At 50.8% G+C, this 17,818-nt stretch overlaps 1 protein-coding gene across 1 annotated transcript in view; it reads right to left on the bottom strand.

Moving 5' to 3' along the window:
- The window catches only part of COL5A1 (collagen type V alpha 1 chain), a 217,147-nt gene that overhangs the window by 67,447 nt on the left and 131,882 nt on the right, over positions 1-17,818 (bottom strand). The window contains exons 17-23 of the mRNA XM_081339577.1: positions 17,472-17,525; positions 15,404-15,457; positions 14,229-14,282; positions 13,428-13,472; positions 2,982-3,035; positions 2,626-2,670; positions 149-202 (exon numbers count right to left, since the gene is read on the bottom strand). Of these exons, the coding sequence (XP_081195703.1) occupies positions 149-202; positions 2,626-2,670; positions 2,982-3,035; positions 13,428-13,472; positions 14,229-14,282; positions 15,404-15,457; positions 17,472-17,525 (360 nt within the window). The remainder of the gene's footprint in view (positions 1-148; positions 203-2,625; positions 2,671-2,981; positions 3,036-13,427; positions 13,473-14,228; positions 14,283-15,403; positions 15,458-17,471; positions 17,526-17,818) is intronic.

The following is a 17,818-nucleotide window of genomic DNA, read 5'->3' as shown; positions in this document are numbered from 1 at the left end:
TTTTAGGTGGTGAGAAGTGAATTTGCTACAGGCCCCAAATGAACCGACTAGCCAACATTAGGAATGCCCATCACAAGCCCTACTCTAACCCCACAGCGAAAGGGGCGACGGAGCCCCACCGCCACCTCATGGAACTGCCCCTTCTCACCTGAGCGCCGGGACTTCCTTGTTGACCTGGGGGTCCCGGCTCACCTTGAGGACCCTGAGGAAGAAAGCGTAAAGAGCATATTCAGCACGGCTGGCTGGATTTCATTTGAGAGAAACTAACCTAATGGAGGCCTTGTGTTATAACCGATTAGGCTTTCGATCAGTAATGCTGTATAAAATAACAGGGAGCTGCCAGGAATAGGACTCCTCGCAGTATAATCCTGCTTACTGAGATTATTTAGAAAACCTCTAGCACGCTAATGAAAATCATCCCGAAGCATCCCATTTTACCTGGCTTTGTCATTTTTGGGTGCTAATAATGCTTTTTACGGTTGGGGAAAAAAAACACCCTCATAAAGCACTGAAATGTCAGGTCAGGTATCCTGCAGCCAAAGTATTTTCTCGTTTCTGAGCAAGGTGAAATATTGGACTCCAAAGCTGAGGCTGCTTCTGACACAGCTCTGAGTTCAGAAACTGAACAGCTGCCCAGGGCTATGCGAGGCGCTGATCACCCACAAGCCAGGCTGCCCCTTTCCCCACCCGTCGGTCCCCTCGGCAGAGAAAGTTGTCCCTCATCCAGCACGGAACTTCCTTCCCTGTGGGAAAGAAACGGCCTTTCTCCTAAGTAAGGGGTAGGCAACCTCGGCTCTTTTATGGCTCGTGGACTTCAACTCCCAGAATTCCTGAGCCAGCATGGGGGAACTATGGCCCCCCCTCATGACTCGTGGACTTCAACTCCCAGAATTCCTGAGCCAGGATGGGGGAACTATGGCCCCCCCTCATGACTTGAGGACTTCAACTCCCAGAATTCCTGAGCCAGCATGGGGGAACTATGCCCCCCCCTCATGACTCGTGGACTTCAACTCCCAGAATTCCTGAGCCAGGATGGGGGAACTATGGCCCCCCCTCATGACTTGAGGACTTCAACTCCCAGAATTCCTGAGCCAGCACGGCTCGGCTTAGAAACCTCTCCCTTTCCCCTCAGCATGACTGGCTCGGGAATTCTGGGAGTTGAAGTCCACGAGTCATAGAAGAGCCAAGGTTGCCTACCCCTGTCCTAAGTGAAGGTGGGGTGGGAGGGAAGGGTGGAGATATAGAGAACGCAAAACTAGCAGGGGCAACTAAAGGAGAAAGAGGAGATTCGGAAGGACCAGGACCGGCTTCAGCAGGCAGCCGAAATGAGTAGCAGGGAACTTAACAGGGAGAAAATTTAAAGTTACCCATTTGGGTGGGGAAAAATTAAAGGAGCCATGGGTAGGATCTGGGGCTGGCAGTGGGATGAGAAGGGGGCCTGGGTCTCCTCCTCCACCAGGTGGGACACATGAGCCAGAAGAGGGAAGCGACTTCTTCAAGCAAAAGGGCTCTCTTGAGGGCCATTAACAGGAGAACTGGCCAAGGTTCAAGAAACAAACAGCACCCTAACCAAGGAACTGCCACATAAGCTAACAGGAAACAGCCCAACCCAAGGGACCCTAAGACCACCCCCCACCCCCGCCGACAGGGCGAGACGCTGGGACTCAGCATGAGAGCAGATCCCGTTCCTTGCTAGCACTGGTGCGTTGCCGAGTTTAGGGAACGAAACGTCTACAAGAAAGCAACCCAGCTCAGAGAGCACCGAGGACCCCTCAGAACTGACTGTCCCTTCACTGCTGCCCCACTCAGCCCCCCCCCCTTGGGGTTCTGGGCATCCTAGTACAAAATGGACTCCAAGAAATTAATCAAGGGGACGGCTTGCCTCCCAGAGTTGTGGGTGCTCCATCGCTGGGGGTTTTCAAGGAAAGATTGGACACCCATTTGTCCAGGATGGTCTAAGGACTCCTGCCTTGGGCCCCTGGGGGTTGGACTAGAAGACCTCTGAGGCCCCTTCCGTCCCTAGGGTTCTAGGATTCTATGAAACTGGAGTAAGTTCACAGAAGGGACGATGAGGGGTCTGGAAACGAGAACCCGTGAGGAGGGGCTCTGGGCCTGGATATAGCTGCAAGAGAAAAGACAGAAGAGAGAAATGAAAGCAAGAGAGGACGTAGACCGCAGGACCAGCCTCCTGCTTTTGAGTTGAGGTCTCCCCTCAGCATGGCTCCCACCCAGAAGGTTCTTGTCCTGCCTTTGGGCACCACGGAGAATAATCCATCCCTCCTCCTTGGGCCGGTCCTTCAAGGACTGGAAGAGCGCCGTCTCCAGGCCCTTCCCTCCTAAGCTCTGTGTGCAACTAATTATGTGCCTAAGTGCCTCATGATGCAGAGAGAGACAGACGGCCCTCGATGCGGGAATATTTTGATGACCACTGATTACTCCAGTGATTTCTTTATTCAAAAAATGCAATAGGTGACCCATGAAAATCAATTTAAAATGTAAACTTAATTAGCACCATTTAGGAAAGCAACGTCCACTGGCTTTGAAATGAAGACGGTCTGAAAAAGTAATTAGTGGATTTAATTTATGCAGCGCAAGTACGATCACCCTTGGTGGGCATAGACTTACCACGTTCCCCTTAGGGCCAGTCTGTCCATCCATCCCAGCAATGCCCTGGCGGGAAGATTGACAAAAGGAAGGAAGAGGAACAATGCGAGTCACAATTGGCACAAACGGAAGCATTCACACACACACCCCAAAGCCGGCCTGCACCTTTCCTGCCATCGGCCCTGCAAACTCTGCTTCTGATCGGCAGGTGGAAAAAATATTTCCATGCCAAATACTGGGAATGAAAGCAAACCAAGTGAAGTTTTTTTTGCCACTGCAACGAAGTGAGAAAGTGCCCGTGAGAGTTGAAGGACGGGGGCGTCCCGGGTGGCGGAGAGGTGTCCCGGCTTCCTGCCAGAATATTTCTTTCTACTCACCGGAGGTCCTGGTGGCCCCGGAGGCCCCTTCGGTCCAAGCAAACCACGGGGACCCTGCGAGAAGAAGCAAGTTTAATGTGAAAGTGCCCGCGAGGAGCAGAGGCAATTCAGCTTGTGCCGCACTATAAACTTTGCCCTGGAAAAGACAATGGACCGTGTTGAGGGTGACTGTTGCTCCATGAGCTGGCCTTGTCCTGGGAGCACCAGGATCTGGCCACCTAGCCTGGTGCCTTCATGGGTGGCAGCAGTCCTTCTTTGCAGCTCCAGGGCTCTGTGGGGACTTTACCACTCATTGCAGCAAGTACTCAGTGAGAGAGAGAGAGAACACGAGGGGGCGGGGGGGGGGGAAGGCCCTCAGGGGAGAGAACAGCGGCCTGCCTTTTCAGCAGCTGAAACAACCATTTCACAGATCAGCAAAACCTGAGTTTAGCATCAACTGAAAAATACAAAAATAAAATGCTGACAGTTCTTTGGCAACCAGTAGTCCACTCGGTATTCTGAACCACATGCGGACAAAAATAAACTTGACCAAAAAGGACCGCAATTTCAACCTATTGTCTGCAGCTTAGCAGCACAAAGGCACTTTGTGGAGCTGATGCCCCAAGTGAAAAGATGCTAGTATAAATTATGTGCTCCTTCACTGGAGGTCTTCAAGAAAAGTTTGGACAAAAACATTTGTCCAGGACGGTATAAGGTCTCCTGCCTCGGGCAAGGGGTTGGACTAGAAGACCTCTGAGGTCCCTCCCAACCCTGTTATAATATCTGCACTGATGGAGAAAGACCTCTAGTGACAGCAGGTTGGACAATCTCTTCTGCTGGCTGGAAGCCTTCTGAAACCCACTGATGCGAGAGGATCTGCTGGGCCAACAAGCTTCCACCAGGCCAACTTCAATGTTCTTAACAGAGATGTCAACACTGCAAACATTGTGTTAGATGTTTAGTGCCAGCCATTGGCAGTTCCCCAAAAGGATCATCAGATGGAGGCAAAGAGGCTTCTTTGCTTCCACTGATGAGCCAAGGGTCTCGGACCCACAGCCCCATTGGCGAGAGAGTTTTATGGTCAGGGAGGGACCAAGACCCCCCATAAATACCTCTGCACGAGGGGCTGCTCTTTGTTCTACTTCTAGTTTCTAGGTTCTATTCTCCAGTTCTATCTCTACTCCTAACCTCTAGTTTAGTCATGTAATGCTAGCTTGTTTTCTTTTCTTTTATTTCTCTCTCACATGCAGGCATGAATGCTTTCATGCCAAGTATTTCTTTCTCTTTGATCTATCATGAATAAAGCTAATATGATTGCATCTCTGCGTGATGCCTTTGCTTGGAAGCACCTTTAACGATTCACTCGTGAGAACACCTCACAAGTTGGTAGCCAGAGGATGGTTTAAAGGAAAGCTTCCAAGCTTGCAGATAGCAGTAAGATGCCTAGATTTGAAACTGAAATGGATGGCCGGAGATCCAAGATTGTGACCAGAAGTCTTCAATCAAGATCAACAGCCCCAGTCCCTGATGCAACCTCAGCTGCAGATGAGAGCACAAATGGCCTTCATCCCGTCAGAGGATCCAGCAGAGCGTCTAGGACCCCTTCACATGTCTCTCTACAACTGAACGCCACAGAGGAGAGCATAGAAGGTTTGCAGACTGTCCAAGGCTGCTCAGATGCTGCAGAGACGGACCTGGCTGAAACCAAACGCCGCGTGAGTAAGCTGACTGCACAGGAATGTGAAGAGCTGCTTAAAGAGATCTTTGCAATGCAGGAGAGGGGGAAGGCAGCCCAGGGAACCGCGCAGGAAGCCTCCGAACACGCGGTGAGTCTTTCCCTAGCGGCCACGAGGCCTCCAAATATGGCACCCGCCACCCTTAGTGACCCCGGGACCCCAGGGCTTTTGGCGCGAACCCCCCCGCCCAGCTGTGAGCTACAGTTTCCTGGGGCAAGCGGAAACAAGATGGCTCCGCCCACATGGTCTGGAACAGGAAACAAGATGGCGGCCCCCTGTAACCCCACACGGTCTAACAAAGACAAGACTTTTTTAAGCCTGGAAAGCCAGCAGTCCCTGGCATCCAGCCAGAATAGCCAGCAGTCCCTGGCGTACAGCAGAAATGACATGCAATTCCTGGCATCCGGCCACAGCAGCATGCAAATTCCTGAGTTCTCCCCACCACAAAGCCTAAAGCCCTATGATGGCGATGAGATCTGCCCAGCCGATACTAATACAAATACAAATGCAATTAAAACGGCCATCCAAGTCCTGACTACGGCCCTGGGGGCCAAGCAGACGTCGGGGGCGCCCACCCCCCCCAAGGCCTCCCATCCTCTCCCCAGGGCCCAACTGCCGGGGGAAATCCAGCCTGCAGCCTCCCAACAATCAACCCCCGCGGCCTCCCACCTTCTCTTCAGGTCTTCAGGACCAGCAATGGGCTCCTCAGGGCAAAACAGGCAGTGATGAAAATCCATGTGGCTGCAATTCTCGGGAGGATTCATTGCAGCAACTCCGAGCCGGCAAATCTGGGCTCCGCCCCCCCAATGCATCATAGGAAGAAGGGAGAAATCCTGAACAACGCCCTCCCCCGGATCAAATGGTTTCCGGGCACGCCCATCTGGAGTTACTAAATAGTCAAGAAAGGATTCCCTCCTCGACCACTAGAGGGACCCCTTTCACTGTGGGAACGCCTTTCCCTTTCCCATTTATGTCAATGGACATTTCAAAAATTTTTGAAAGTGGGTCTGATAAGGACTATATTCCGGCAGCCAATCTGCCAAACGATTTTAAAAAACTACAACTGGGAGGGGAAAATTATAACAGTTGGAGTAAAGATATACAGCTATATCTCTTAAAGAATGGGACTCTACAAATGGTCCAGAAACCACCCCCTCCCCCATGGGGACGTCAAGAAGAGTGGCGACATTTGCAGGCTTACTCGACCCTGCTCAGTTCCCTGGATAATAACCTGTTCTCCAGCATACCAGCGGGGCTCAGAGCTGATGAAGTGTGGCGCCTATTATACAATTTATTTAACAGCGATACCATTGGTTCCATCACCAGACTTACAACTGAGCTTTATACAACCAGACTGAGGTTTGGTGCCAGCATGCCTGAACATCTTGCAAAATTAAAGGCACTCAGGTCAGAATTGATATCCAGAGACTTTCCTGTAAATGATGTGAGCATGGTTGCGATCATTTTTGCTTCCCTAGACAGGAGTTGGAGCAATTTCATTGTTTCACTCGAAGCGGTCAAGAGGGAAAACATAAATCTGTCCTACCTCACAGGAAGACTCATCGAGGAAGATAGAAGGAGAAGAGATGCCGGAGAATACGCCAGAGTCACCACTCAGCAAGCCAGAAAGGGGCGCCACAACTCAGAGCAAATTAATGCTCTACTTAAGTGTTTCATCTGTGGCTCTGAGGAGCACCTCAAGAAAGACTGCCCCCATCAACATCAAGCCCCTAAATGTGGTCCCAATCAAGTAAGGGGCAAGGGGCAAGGAAGGGGGCGTGGCAGGGGCAAGGGAAATTCTCTGCATACTTGTTCCCTCACCCCCACAACAAAGGCTGATAGCTCCACTGACTTATGGTTACTGGACTCTGGAGCTTCTTCTCACATTACTAATATGAGTCAAGGTTTTAAAAGGTTAAAGAAAATTAACTCATCTGTCAAAGTGGCAAATGGAGATACTGCTTCAATTGTTGGTGAGGGGTTTGTTTCTGTACCTGGTCTTGGGAAAGTTGAAAGTGTCTTGCACGCTCCCTCCATAGCCAACAACCTATTAAGCATTACCAAATTGTGTGACGATGACAAAGTGGAAGTTTTATTTCGCAAGGGGGGAGGTCATGTCACCAGGGACCAGAGGGTCATTGGAAATATTACAATCATAAACGGCTTACCATATTTTTCTCCCAAGCCACCACAGCCTGCCCCAAGGCTTTCCAAGGGCAGTGTGGGCAAGGAGCCTGAATCTCAGCAGGCACCTACAGCACCACTCAAAGCAACTAGAGCCAAGAGGGTGTCAGTGGGGAAGCGGCTTCATGATAAGTGCGCCCACTTATTGCACAGAAGGCTGGGTCATGCAAGCTTCCCTGTAGTTAAAAAGATGGGAGAATTTGCTGAGGGAGTCCAGCTCAAGGACTGTGACGTATTTCTGGACTGTGCCATTTGCAAGAAAACAAAGAGGAAGGCTGCACCTATCTCAAAGGTGTCATTACGTAAGTCTCTATACCCGTACCAACTAGTACATGTTGACCTAGTTGGGCCTTTCACACCATCCCTAGGAAAGAAAAAGTATTTTCTCACTGCCGTTGATGATTTTTCAAGATACGGCCACGTGTATACTCTCACAGAAAAATCTGAAGCCTTTGACGCCATAAAGTCACTGTACAACTTCGTAGAGACCCAGTACAAGACCAAGATCGCACAATTGCAGAGCGATCGCGGGGCTGAGTTCATGTCTCAGAAGTTCCAGGACTGGGTAAGGCGTAAGGGCATCCGCCATTTTCTAACTGCACCATTCACACCTTCGCAAAATGGTGTAGCTGAGAAAAGGAATGGAATCCTGCAAACCATGATGCGTAGTCTGATTGCAGACGCAGATGTCACAGAATCATACTGGGGAGAGGCGGTCCATTATGCCAATTACACCTTAAACCGCACCTGGAGCAGTGTTGTGAACCAGACCCCATATTTCCTGGTTCACGGTAGGAAACCAAATCTGGCACATTTGCGTGTGTTTGGTTCCTATGCATGGGTGCACATCCCCAAGCAGCTGCGGAAGAAGGGGAGATCTGTTTCCCAGAGACTAAGGTTCTTGGGCTATGCTCCTGGCTCCAAGGCCTATCGTTTCCTGGGAGAAGGGGGCAGGCCTGTGACTTCCCAATCTGCCTCTTTCGAAGAGGATTCCAATTGGACCCAGATCCACTCAAATGATCTGAGCCCATATGCCAACCGATCCAGCAGAGGCACACCGACCACGACATCACCTGAGACGACCACATACCCTGCCACCGACGAAAGTGAGGAACAAGACGAAGATGCGTCCAGTCCCATGGAAGAAGACACGCCGTCTTCACCCCCAGCAACACCTCAGAGACCCGCGGAAGAAAAGAGCGGTGAGTGGCAGAAGGTAAGGAGGTCAAAGCGGTCCAACAAAGGGGTCCCGCCAAAGAAAATTGACATTGGCCACATCGCGTCTGTCAACAGCATTGTGGTCACCCCAAAATCCTTCTCTGACATCCGGGAGCTGCCCATCGAAGAGCAGGAGAGATGGCAGCTCGCGATGGAGAAGGAGATGCAAAGCTTAAAACAACTCAAGGTCTTCACCCCCCAGCACCCTCCAAAGGAGAGGAAAGTCATTGGCACAAGGTGGGTTTACAAAGCCAAACCACTTGCCAATGGCCTCTACCTGTATAAGGCCCGTTTGGTAGCCCAGGGCTTCGCTCAGCGTTACATGGAGGACTACTCGGAGACTTACTCTCCAACCGTCCGGGCAGAGAGCGTCAAGGCCGCCCTCGTGACTGCAGCCGCTCTGGGAGAAGAAGTCTTCCAATTTGACATCCAGACGGCTTACCTCCACGCCAACTTGGACCCGCAGATCTACGTGAGAGCTCCTCCTGGCTACCAACAAGAAGGGGGAAATACATGGTTGCTTCACAAAGGGTTATATGGTCTTAAGCAGTCAGGGAAATTATGGTATGACTGTCTTAGAAAGAGTTTAGAACGAGTTGGTTTCTCAGAATCTCATGCAGATCAATGTGTTTTCACACGCAATTCCAAGGGAACCACAGAACGGGTGTTAGTTTATGTGGACGACCTATTATATGTAGGGCCTAACAAGGAAAGGTGTGATGAATTTGCCAAGGCCCTGGAAGAAAAGTTTACTCTGAAGTCTTTGGGGCGGGTTGACAAGTACTTGCGTGTGCATATTTTGGCCACTAAGGGGGGGTTCGCTCTATCTCAAAAAGAAAAGATAGAGGAATTACTGGCCAAATGCAAAATGACAGAATCTAATCCTACGCATAGCCCAATGCAAAGCGACTTTTACAACCACACCCATAAGGACGGTCCTGAGTTCACAGATAACACGCTTTACAGATCTGTGATTGGCTCCTTGCTATACATCAGCAATTGGAGCAGACCTGACATAGCTTTAGCTGTGAATCTATTGTCCAGGCACGTGGAACACCCAAAGGAATTCCACTGGACTGCTGTTAAAAGGGTGCTTAGATACCTAAAGGGCACAGCTGATGCTCTCCTTATGCTAGAACCAGAGAAGGGGAAGACGGCCCAGCTCTCCGCTTACTCAGACGCAGACTGGGCTGGCGACACCAAAACTAGACGGAGCACTTCTGGTTTCCTCATATTGCTAAATGGCTGCCCAATACATTGGCATGTTAGGCAGCAAAAATTTATTTCTTGCTCCACAGCCGAGGCTGAATATGCCAGCCTGTCAGACACGGCCAATGATTTGACTTGGTTCAATGAGCTGATAACAAGCATCTGGGCATCTCCCCCTCTGCCCATCCAAATTCTAGAGGACAACACTGCCACAATTGCAATCTCGGAGGCTTATGCAGTAGGCTCCAGATCTCGCCATATAGACATACGCTATAAAAATGTCAGGCAGCTTACCAAAAAGGGTTTTATACATGTTGAGCACTGTAACACAGCTGACCAGATAGCTGATCTGTTTACCAAGCCTGTTCCCATTGACCGGCACAACCTTCTGTGTAAGCGTTTGTGTTTGGCCTTCTGAATGTTTTCATGCATGTCTATGACACCTGCTCGCCCCTTACATACATTCACTGGTCCCTGTCATTGGCTGGCAAGAAGGGGAATTGTTAGATGTTTAGTGCCAGCCATTGGCAGTTCCCCAAAAGGATCATCAGATGGAGGCAAAGAGGCTTCTTTGCTTCCACTGATGAGCCAAGGGTCTCGGACCCACAGCCCCATTGGCGAGAGAGTTTTATGGTCAGGGAGGGACCAAGACCCCCCATAAATACCTCTGCACGAGGGGCTGCTCTTTGTTCTACTTCTAGTTTCTAGGTTCTATTCTCCAGTTCTATCTCTACTCCTAACCTCTAGTTTAGTCATGTAATGCTAGCTTGTTTTCTTTTATTTTATTTCTCTCTCACATGCAGGCATGAATAATTTCATGCCAAGTATTTCTTTCTCTTTGATCTATCATGAATAAAGCTAATATGATTGCATCTCTACGTGATGCTTTTTGCTTGGAAGCTCCTTTAACGATTCACTCGTGAGAACACCTCACACATTGGATGTTTTTGCTTTGACAATATAAGAGGCAGCCTTTTCCTTTAAACTGTTTTGACCTTGAATTAAATGAAGCTGGAGGGGGGAGAATGCTACCCCAGTTGTTTTTAATAAGATAAGAAATGGCGTGTTATAGAACGGAAACAAAGCTTTGCATTTTAAACTAATTGGAGAATGTGAGTGCCGATGCTTCGATCTCGTTATTATAGACTTTTTAGAATAAACAATGCCTGAAGATTCTTTGAAGTGTTTCATTAGTCGGAATCATGACATCACGCCAAAATCTGAATTCTCCTCCCCTGAGCACATCGTATCAAACACAATTCCCTCCCTTAATTAACATCATAAATCACATTCTCCAATTAGTTTAAAATGCAAAGCTTCGCTTCCGTTCTATAACGCGCCATTTCTTATCTTGTTAAAAACAACCGGGGTAGCATTCTCCTCCCCCCAGCTTCATCTAATTTTAAGAGCAAAACAGTTTAAAGGAAAAGGCTGCCTCTTATATTGTCAAAGCAAAAGCATCCAATGATCCACCCAAGAAGAGGTGCACTGGGTGCCAATTGGCTCTGGGTTGCAGAAGAGCCAGTTTGAAGGAGCTGCCTCATCAGCCCCCATAGTTGGTCCTCTCCCCAGCCACTCAGTTCAAGGAACTTCGTCATCTTGAGTGGAAGAAACATTAGCTCAGTTTTGCATCCAGGAGTCCTTGGTGCGCTCTGAGCTTGGTGGACTGCTGGCCGACATTTCACGATCCAACAGGGTGACATCTTCAGAAACATCGGCAAGCATAGCACCAAGCTCAGAGAGCACCAGGGACCTCATCACCCCTGGTGAGCAGTGCAGATGCTCAGACGGTCTCACGGGCAGAGGAAACAAAATCGCTGGGGAAACCGGCAGAAGTGGAGGAAAGGGCTGCTCTCTCAGCCAGAAAAGGTGAGCGACAACCTCTGTAGCCAATCTGTAGCCGCGGTGATACAACTGCTCTCCTCTGCAAAAAAAGACTAATTTTGCACTGAAAATTCCCAAAGCACAAAAGATGGGAAAGCAGAGCAAATAAAAGACACACAGAGCACCCCAAAGCGGCATTCAACTTCATGTCCCACGGCGGTCCTACCTCTCTGTGTTCACACTCACACACAATTCGCATCTTCAGGTCATACGCTCTGCTCAAATGCCAAATTCTGTCTCAATGGGACAGCTGAGTGCCCACCACTAACTCCACAAACCCAGTCTAGCTTCATCCACGTCTGAGTGTCTGGAACTGGAAGAGCGGCCAGTTCAGAAGCGCAGAAGGGCAATGAGCCAATCTGGCTGCAGCCAGGCCGAGATTATCGCGCTGCTCCTGCCCCCATCCTCCCCGCCCTTCTCTCTCCATCTGTCAGCAAGAGACGGCTCCTCCAGAAGCCCAACTATTCCAGTTGCACCTGGTGGTCTCAGAGCTATCCACAGCTTTGATTTCATTGCGGAGAAGCAGGTTGGGAAAAACAGGAAGGCTGGTGCTAACTGAAAGAATTTGAACAAGACAAGTCAGTGCTCTTCTATGCAAATCCCTGGCAAAAGCTGCTGGAGGGATACTCTTGCGATTACAACAGTAGCCTTCGTTTCCATACTGTCAAGTTCTCTTAAGAGCTGGGAAGAAAGGGCGGTCTGTGTATGGGTGGGAAAGAGGGGATGTAACTCCAGCTGTCAAGAACTCCTGAAGCCCCCCCAGAGGTGTGGTCTGAGGAGGCCCCTGGAAGGGCCTGGGCTGGGAATCCACTGACAGGTTCAAGCCTTCTCTTCCTTGGGCCCCCTCCTCAGCAGCGCCTGGGAGGCTGTGCTGTGCCCACAGGGCTGTGTTCCTCCTTCCTGGAACTCGCCAGGCCTTTTGGCCACAACGTCCATCCTCGTGCCTCGTGGCCAAGATGACCGAACGAGCCCGGTCGACATAGCTGGCCTAAGGGAAGGGCCTGAAACATTTCCAAGCAGTATATAAACACCACCGGTAATTACACAGGGAAGCACAAAGAAGCTGTTTCCAAATTCCAAAGAGAGACTTTCCTTTCTTGCATTTGTGGGTCAATTTCCCTATAATCGTGTGGAGCTTAGTGTCAAGCTCGGAAAAACGTCACGTTGCTTTGCATGTATTTTCTTCTCCTTCTTTGGGTTGCCTACAGAGGAGTGGGGAAGAATGGAACGCGTGTTGCACCTGTGGAGCTGCAGGATCATCCACGAGTTTGTTTTGGAAACAGAAGATTCTCGTCATAATTGTCTGGAGTTTAATTGGGTCATGTGACCTGCACTGTCGGGGGGGGGGAAGGAAGTTGCTGTACTTTTAATATGCTGCTTTCACACCGATTTAATCAGAGCTGACTTTCGATTCATTAGTGCCGGTAATGCTGTGCTCAATAAAGCCTTGCCATTAGAGATCGGAATGTCCCAGGTGTGCTTGCTTTGCTGGGATCATCACCTGGAATGCTGACCCTTAGCTTTGGCAGGGAGGATTTGCCACCAGCCCAGGGAATAAAGTCTCCTTTCCATCAAACCTGGCCTGCTGGCCTCTGTGTGATTCTCCTGGCCACAGAGCAGGTGTCCTTTCCTTCTGCCTCGGTCTACAGCCCTGAGGCTCCGAGCGGACTCTGCTCTACAGTCTTCCCAATGCTGGGACCTCAAGCACCCAGGCCTCTTCTGGGGGAACAATCTTCCAAATGAAGGCATTTGGTGTAGAGAGCAGCTCTCCACCCGCCCAGGTGGTCCAGTGAGAGCAAGGAGGCATTTTAGAGTAACACACTCACAGCTCTGGCTGCATCGCCATCTTCAGCTTTCCCTGAATTTGAATCTGAACCCTCAAAATGTGCATTTTAAATTCTGGAACGGGGAGAACACTTATTCTGGCCACGTTTAAGGCTACAAGAGACAAAAGTCCTACATTCACCTTCAGGGAAGCATCTCAGGAGAATCTGTGACAGGAGCAGCTGAAAAACAACATCGCCGGGGCCGTTTCTACACATTATACCTGGAACTCCCGTAGGGACCTCTGGTTACCTCAGCTGATTCCCAGCCATCCTCCGCTGGTCCCCATCGATTCATATATTCTGCTCTTGTGCCTTAAATGCCTACCCAATATTGCTTGGGAAGCAGCAGCACACACACACACACACCATTGTTCCAAAGAAAGGGTTGCCTCCATTTTGCAGAAACTTACGGGTTCGCCGGGAAGACCTCTGGGCCCAACTTCTCCATCGTCACCCTGTTTGGCAAGAGAAAGAAAAGGGGGAGTAAGAGACAGACCCTAATCAGGCCTCTCTCGTTGAGCAACAACAGGAGGCGGCAAACCACTTGGGGAGGGGAAGCAAAGCAGCTTCATTCACTAGAAGGCAGGAGAAGAAATAATGGATGGAAACTAATCAAGGAGAGAAGCAAGCTAGAACTAAGGAGAAACGTCCTAAGGAACGGCTTGCCTCCTGAAGTTGTGGGTCTCCGTCACTGCAGGCTTTCAAAAAGAGACCGGACAACCATTTTTTCTGAAATGGTGTGGGGTCTCCTGCTTGAGCAGGGGGTTGGACTAGAAGACCACCAAGGTCCCTTCCAACTCTGTTATTCTGTTCTGTTCTGAAGACAAGGACTCCAAAGGCTGGAACAAGACCGCTGTAATTGTGGTCTCACTGATCTTGGCTGAAATGCTTAAACAAAAGATGAAAGTTGGGTGACTACATTTGACCCAGGGAAGTTACAATCAGGGATGGATCGAGTGACCAGCCGAAGGATTCACAAGAATCCTTTCTCTATAAGCCTTCCTATATTTATACATCCTATGTAGCATATAGGGTGGGATCCTATAGCCCACCACTCTTTGTTTCGCCTCTGGAGGCATAACGTGGCGTGTGTGTGCCTGGATTGTGGCAGTGATTGATTCGCAGCGGCTTCGTCCCCCCAGGGAAGCTCAGTGAATGATAAACAGACCCCAAATTATTTAAGCTTCAAAAGAACACTTGCCAGAACTCACCCTGTCACCATCTTCACCTGGGGCTCCTGGGGGGCCCGAGGGGCCAGGATCACCCTGAAGGGGGAAAAAGGGCAGCGTCAGCCATGTTTTTGATGCCCCCTCCCACCCCCCAAAATCTTAAGAGTCCAAGGCTGAGAGATCGGCTATGCACTAAATGGCAGGAGAACCAGGAGGTGCGGGGGAGGGGCAGGTGTCTCACCTGTTCCTCTAGTCTAGATCTTCTTGGAAGTCCTTGTGTTGTGTGCACCCTTCTAAAGGTCGCACTGGGTGTGTGAGTGAAGGGCCAGGCAAATCCCTCTCCTGAGAGGCCAGGCCTGCTACCCCTGCCCAGTCCAGCCGCCTGCGCTCCTCCTACAGCTCCAGCCCCCTAACCCTAACCCCCCCCCCCCGTCCCTGGCTGGCAGAGTCCAATGTGAAGTAAAATAAAAAGAGCAATGCTGCGAGCAATGAGGAAAACAGGGATCCGAAGGGGAGGGGGGCACCAAGGTGATCAAATGCCAACGTAAAGATCTCTGAGGTACCAGCAGGAAAGAAAGCGGATTAATGTGGCACCCCAGGCAGGCGTTTTTACTGGGGAGCAGTAGAGAGCTGCCCAATCCATCGCCCACAGACCCAGCTGCCTTCTGGAAAGGTTTTGGGCCTGGAACCAGCTCTCCCGCTGGGCCCGGATGCTTCAAAACACTGGGAACTATTTGCAAGACCATTATTTTGCAAATCGCTTTCCGTTTCCTCACTGACATCCCCACCCAGGTTGGCCAGGATGTGTCACTGTTGGACGTTTTCAAGCAGCCTTTGGGAAAAACCTCAATTCTTGAACAAGCACATCATTAAAACCTTCCACTGCAACGCTCAGCTGCACTGGAGATTTCAGGATTGATCCCCCACATTCATTTCACCAGTAACGTCTGTCTTCAATATATACACACAAATTTACACAAATGTGAGCTGCCACTGCTGTGGCTACTGCCTGTAGATGGCCTTGGGCTAGGCTGAAACAGGAAACAAGCCCACACATGCTTCCAGGTAGCAGGGAAAGGGGAGAAGCTGCTGGTCCTCTGAGAAGTTGCTCGGTCCAAATCAATGGCTTGCCAGGAAAAAAGCCAGCAGAGAGAGGCCATCTTCTCCTTAGCAACCTTTGGAGAGCCGAGCAAGGCGGAAACGTAGCCGGGACTTACCCTGTTCCCCTTTTCTCCGGGAATCCCAGCCAGGCCGTCAAAACCTCGGTCCCCCTGCAAGAGAGTTCAGAGGGAGAGTGGCTGCCGGATCCAGGAAGGGTGGTGGGTCGTGACCAAGCCCTCGGGAGTGCCCGCGTGGGCCAAGCACCCGGGAGTCCCATCTCCAAGCAGGATTCGAGGAGAGGGACGGAGGAGCGCCTGGCACGGGGAGGTTTGCTTGGCCCTGCTGGGCGGCGGGGAGCGGGCGCCGGAGGCCTAAGCCTGGGAATCTGGGCCGGCTGGGGCTGCTGCCCGCTCAGGCAAGTCCTGTGTTTCAGGAGCTCCTGGGCCCGCTCAGCCTTCAACTGCGAGCATCAGCCCTGGCCTGGTGGTGCCTCTGTCCTCTCCCGACTCTTTGCCCCCTTCCTCCCTCTGGCTAAGCGAACGCTGCTAAGGAGCAGCCGTGCCTGGAGGAAGTGCGAAGAGAGGAGGAAGGGAAGAGGGAAAGGGAAGAGGAAGGAAAAGGAAGGGAAGGGGAAGGGAGAGGGAGGGGAAGGGAAAGGAAGGAAAGGAGGAGAGGGAAAAAAAGGGGAAGGGGAGGGGAGAGGAGAGAAGGGGAGTGTTGGCTAAAGGAGGGTGGAAGATGGGGGCCCTTGGAGAGACTTGGAACACCCCCCTCCATTCACTTGCAATGACAGGTCTCCGTTCTCCCTCCAGAGCCATTTTATGCTCAATTCCCCCTTTCGGGCCTTTGCACTCGGTCTGACTCAGAACAGGAGAAAAAGACCAGTGCAACCTTTTAAGGCCAATTTGGCATCGGAGACCCTCGCCACGGGCAAGGAGCCAAAAGAAAGAGATGGGCAAAAGCTTGATTAGGTTTCTTTTCATTGCAGTGAAATTTAAATTACTAGGATGACTTCCCAAAGAGTTACCTTAACAATGGCAATTTTGGGGAAGGGCTTGGAGGTCTCCCGTCGCAGGCAGCGTCTGATCTGAGGCTTGCTGGGGGACCCCACCTCCCCTCCCCGACTATTCCTGCTAGGTGGGACTTGCTTCCCACCCCAGGATAGGGCCCAAAGCCCCAGGCAGCCTCACACTTTTGCCCGTCCTCCCCACTGCCTTGCCTTGGCAGCGGAAGATCACTGGAGGTGAAGGGTGAAGAGGAAGGGGGTTCAACGGGTAAGATTTGCAGAAATCCACGCTGCCTTTCCCTCCTCATCGCTCCCAAACTATAATTCTTTTGTCCACAACCTCCTCTAGCAGATGCTTTTCCAACCCCTATTTTTCAACTTTATTTTGGTGAATGTTATTTTTTATTGCTGCAAGCAGACTCTCCGCTTGCGTTTCTCCCCATCCCAGCCCTTTCTTCAGGATGCTGCTCCCTCTGCTCTGGCCAAGTGTTGCCTGCCTTTAGTGAACATCTCCGACAGGCACACACACAGTTCTCTCCACCTGCAATTGCACAAAGTTTACACACACACACACACACACACACACACACACACAGGCACTGCCCACCAGGAGGGGGAGGCTTGGCAGAATGAATTGCCTGGACCTTTCCGAAAGCAGTTTAAGCTGTCCTTGCAGGATCTATGAGGAGAAAGCTGATGGATGGGGATTCTCTTAAGTCCCGGAGCCTCCTTGCACATCCTCGCCTCTTGGAATCAGTTCTCGCCTCTCTGGATGTAAATTATCCTTCTGCCAGCTCTCTCGCCCCCTCCCTCCTCCCGGAAGCTGGGGCTTCAGGAGACCAAGAGCCTTGGAGAAGAAGCAAGTGATTTGCAATCCTCCTCTTTAACAATTCCCTCCCTGCCTCTCTTTCCACGTTAAGTACCTACATAATCAGCCACTTAAACCTGCTAATATACGACTTCCAGGCACACATCCCTGCATTCAGATTGGGCACTAATGCTTGTCTCTTTCAATGAAAGCGGAGTGAGGCCATAGAAAGAAGGCAGTTCTGTAAATGGCAATTTGTCTGCCACTCAGTGTGGGATTCCTCCCTGGATGCTGCAGATTTCCTGTAAAGAACATCTGGAACGGTGAAAGGCCGGCAGGGGTGAGAGATGAGATGGTTTGGCCCAGTTACCTTCGGTCCCGTTTGGCCTGGCATCCCTCGAGCACCGTCGCTGCCAGCTCGTCCCTAAAAGGGGAGGAGAAAAAGGAAATCAAGTAGCCAAACTAGATCAAGGGGCAACAAAATCTGCTCTGCAGCTGAGGCTAAGTCATCAGACAATCCATTCACTCCATCATCTGCCTCTTCCCTTCTTCCCCTACGGTACCTATTCAATCAGAAAAGAGCTAGAAGGGACCTTGGGGGTCTTCTGGGACAGGGCTTTTCAACCAGTGGTATGGGTACCACCTGCGGTACATCAGCACCTGGCAGGTGGTACATGGCCATCCTGGAAAAGTGCTAGCAGGGGAGGGGAATGAGCT

Source organism: Vipera berus (assembly GCF_964194415.1).
Source record: "Vipera berus genome assembly, chromosome: 15".
Classification (NCBI taxonomy): domain Eukaryota; kingdom Metazoa; phylum Chordata; class Lepidosauria; order Squamata; family Viperidae; genus Vipera; species Vipera berus.
This window is presented reverse-complemented; position numbering and strand designations above follow the sequence as displayed.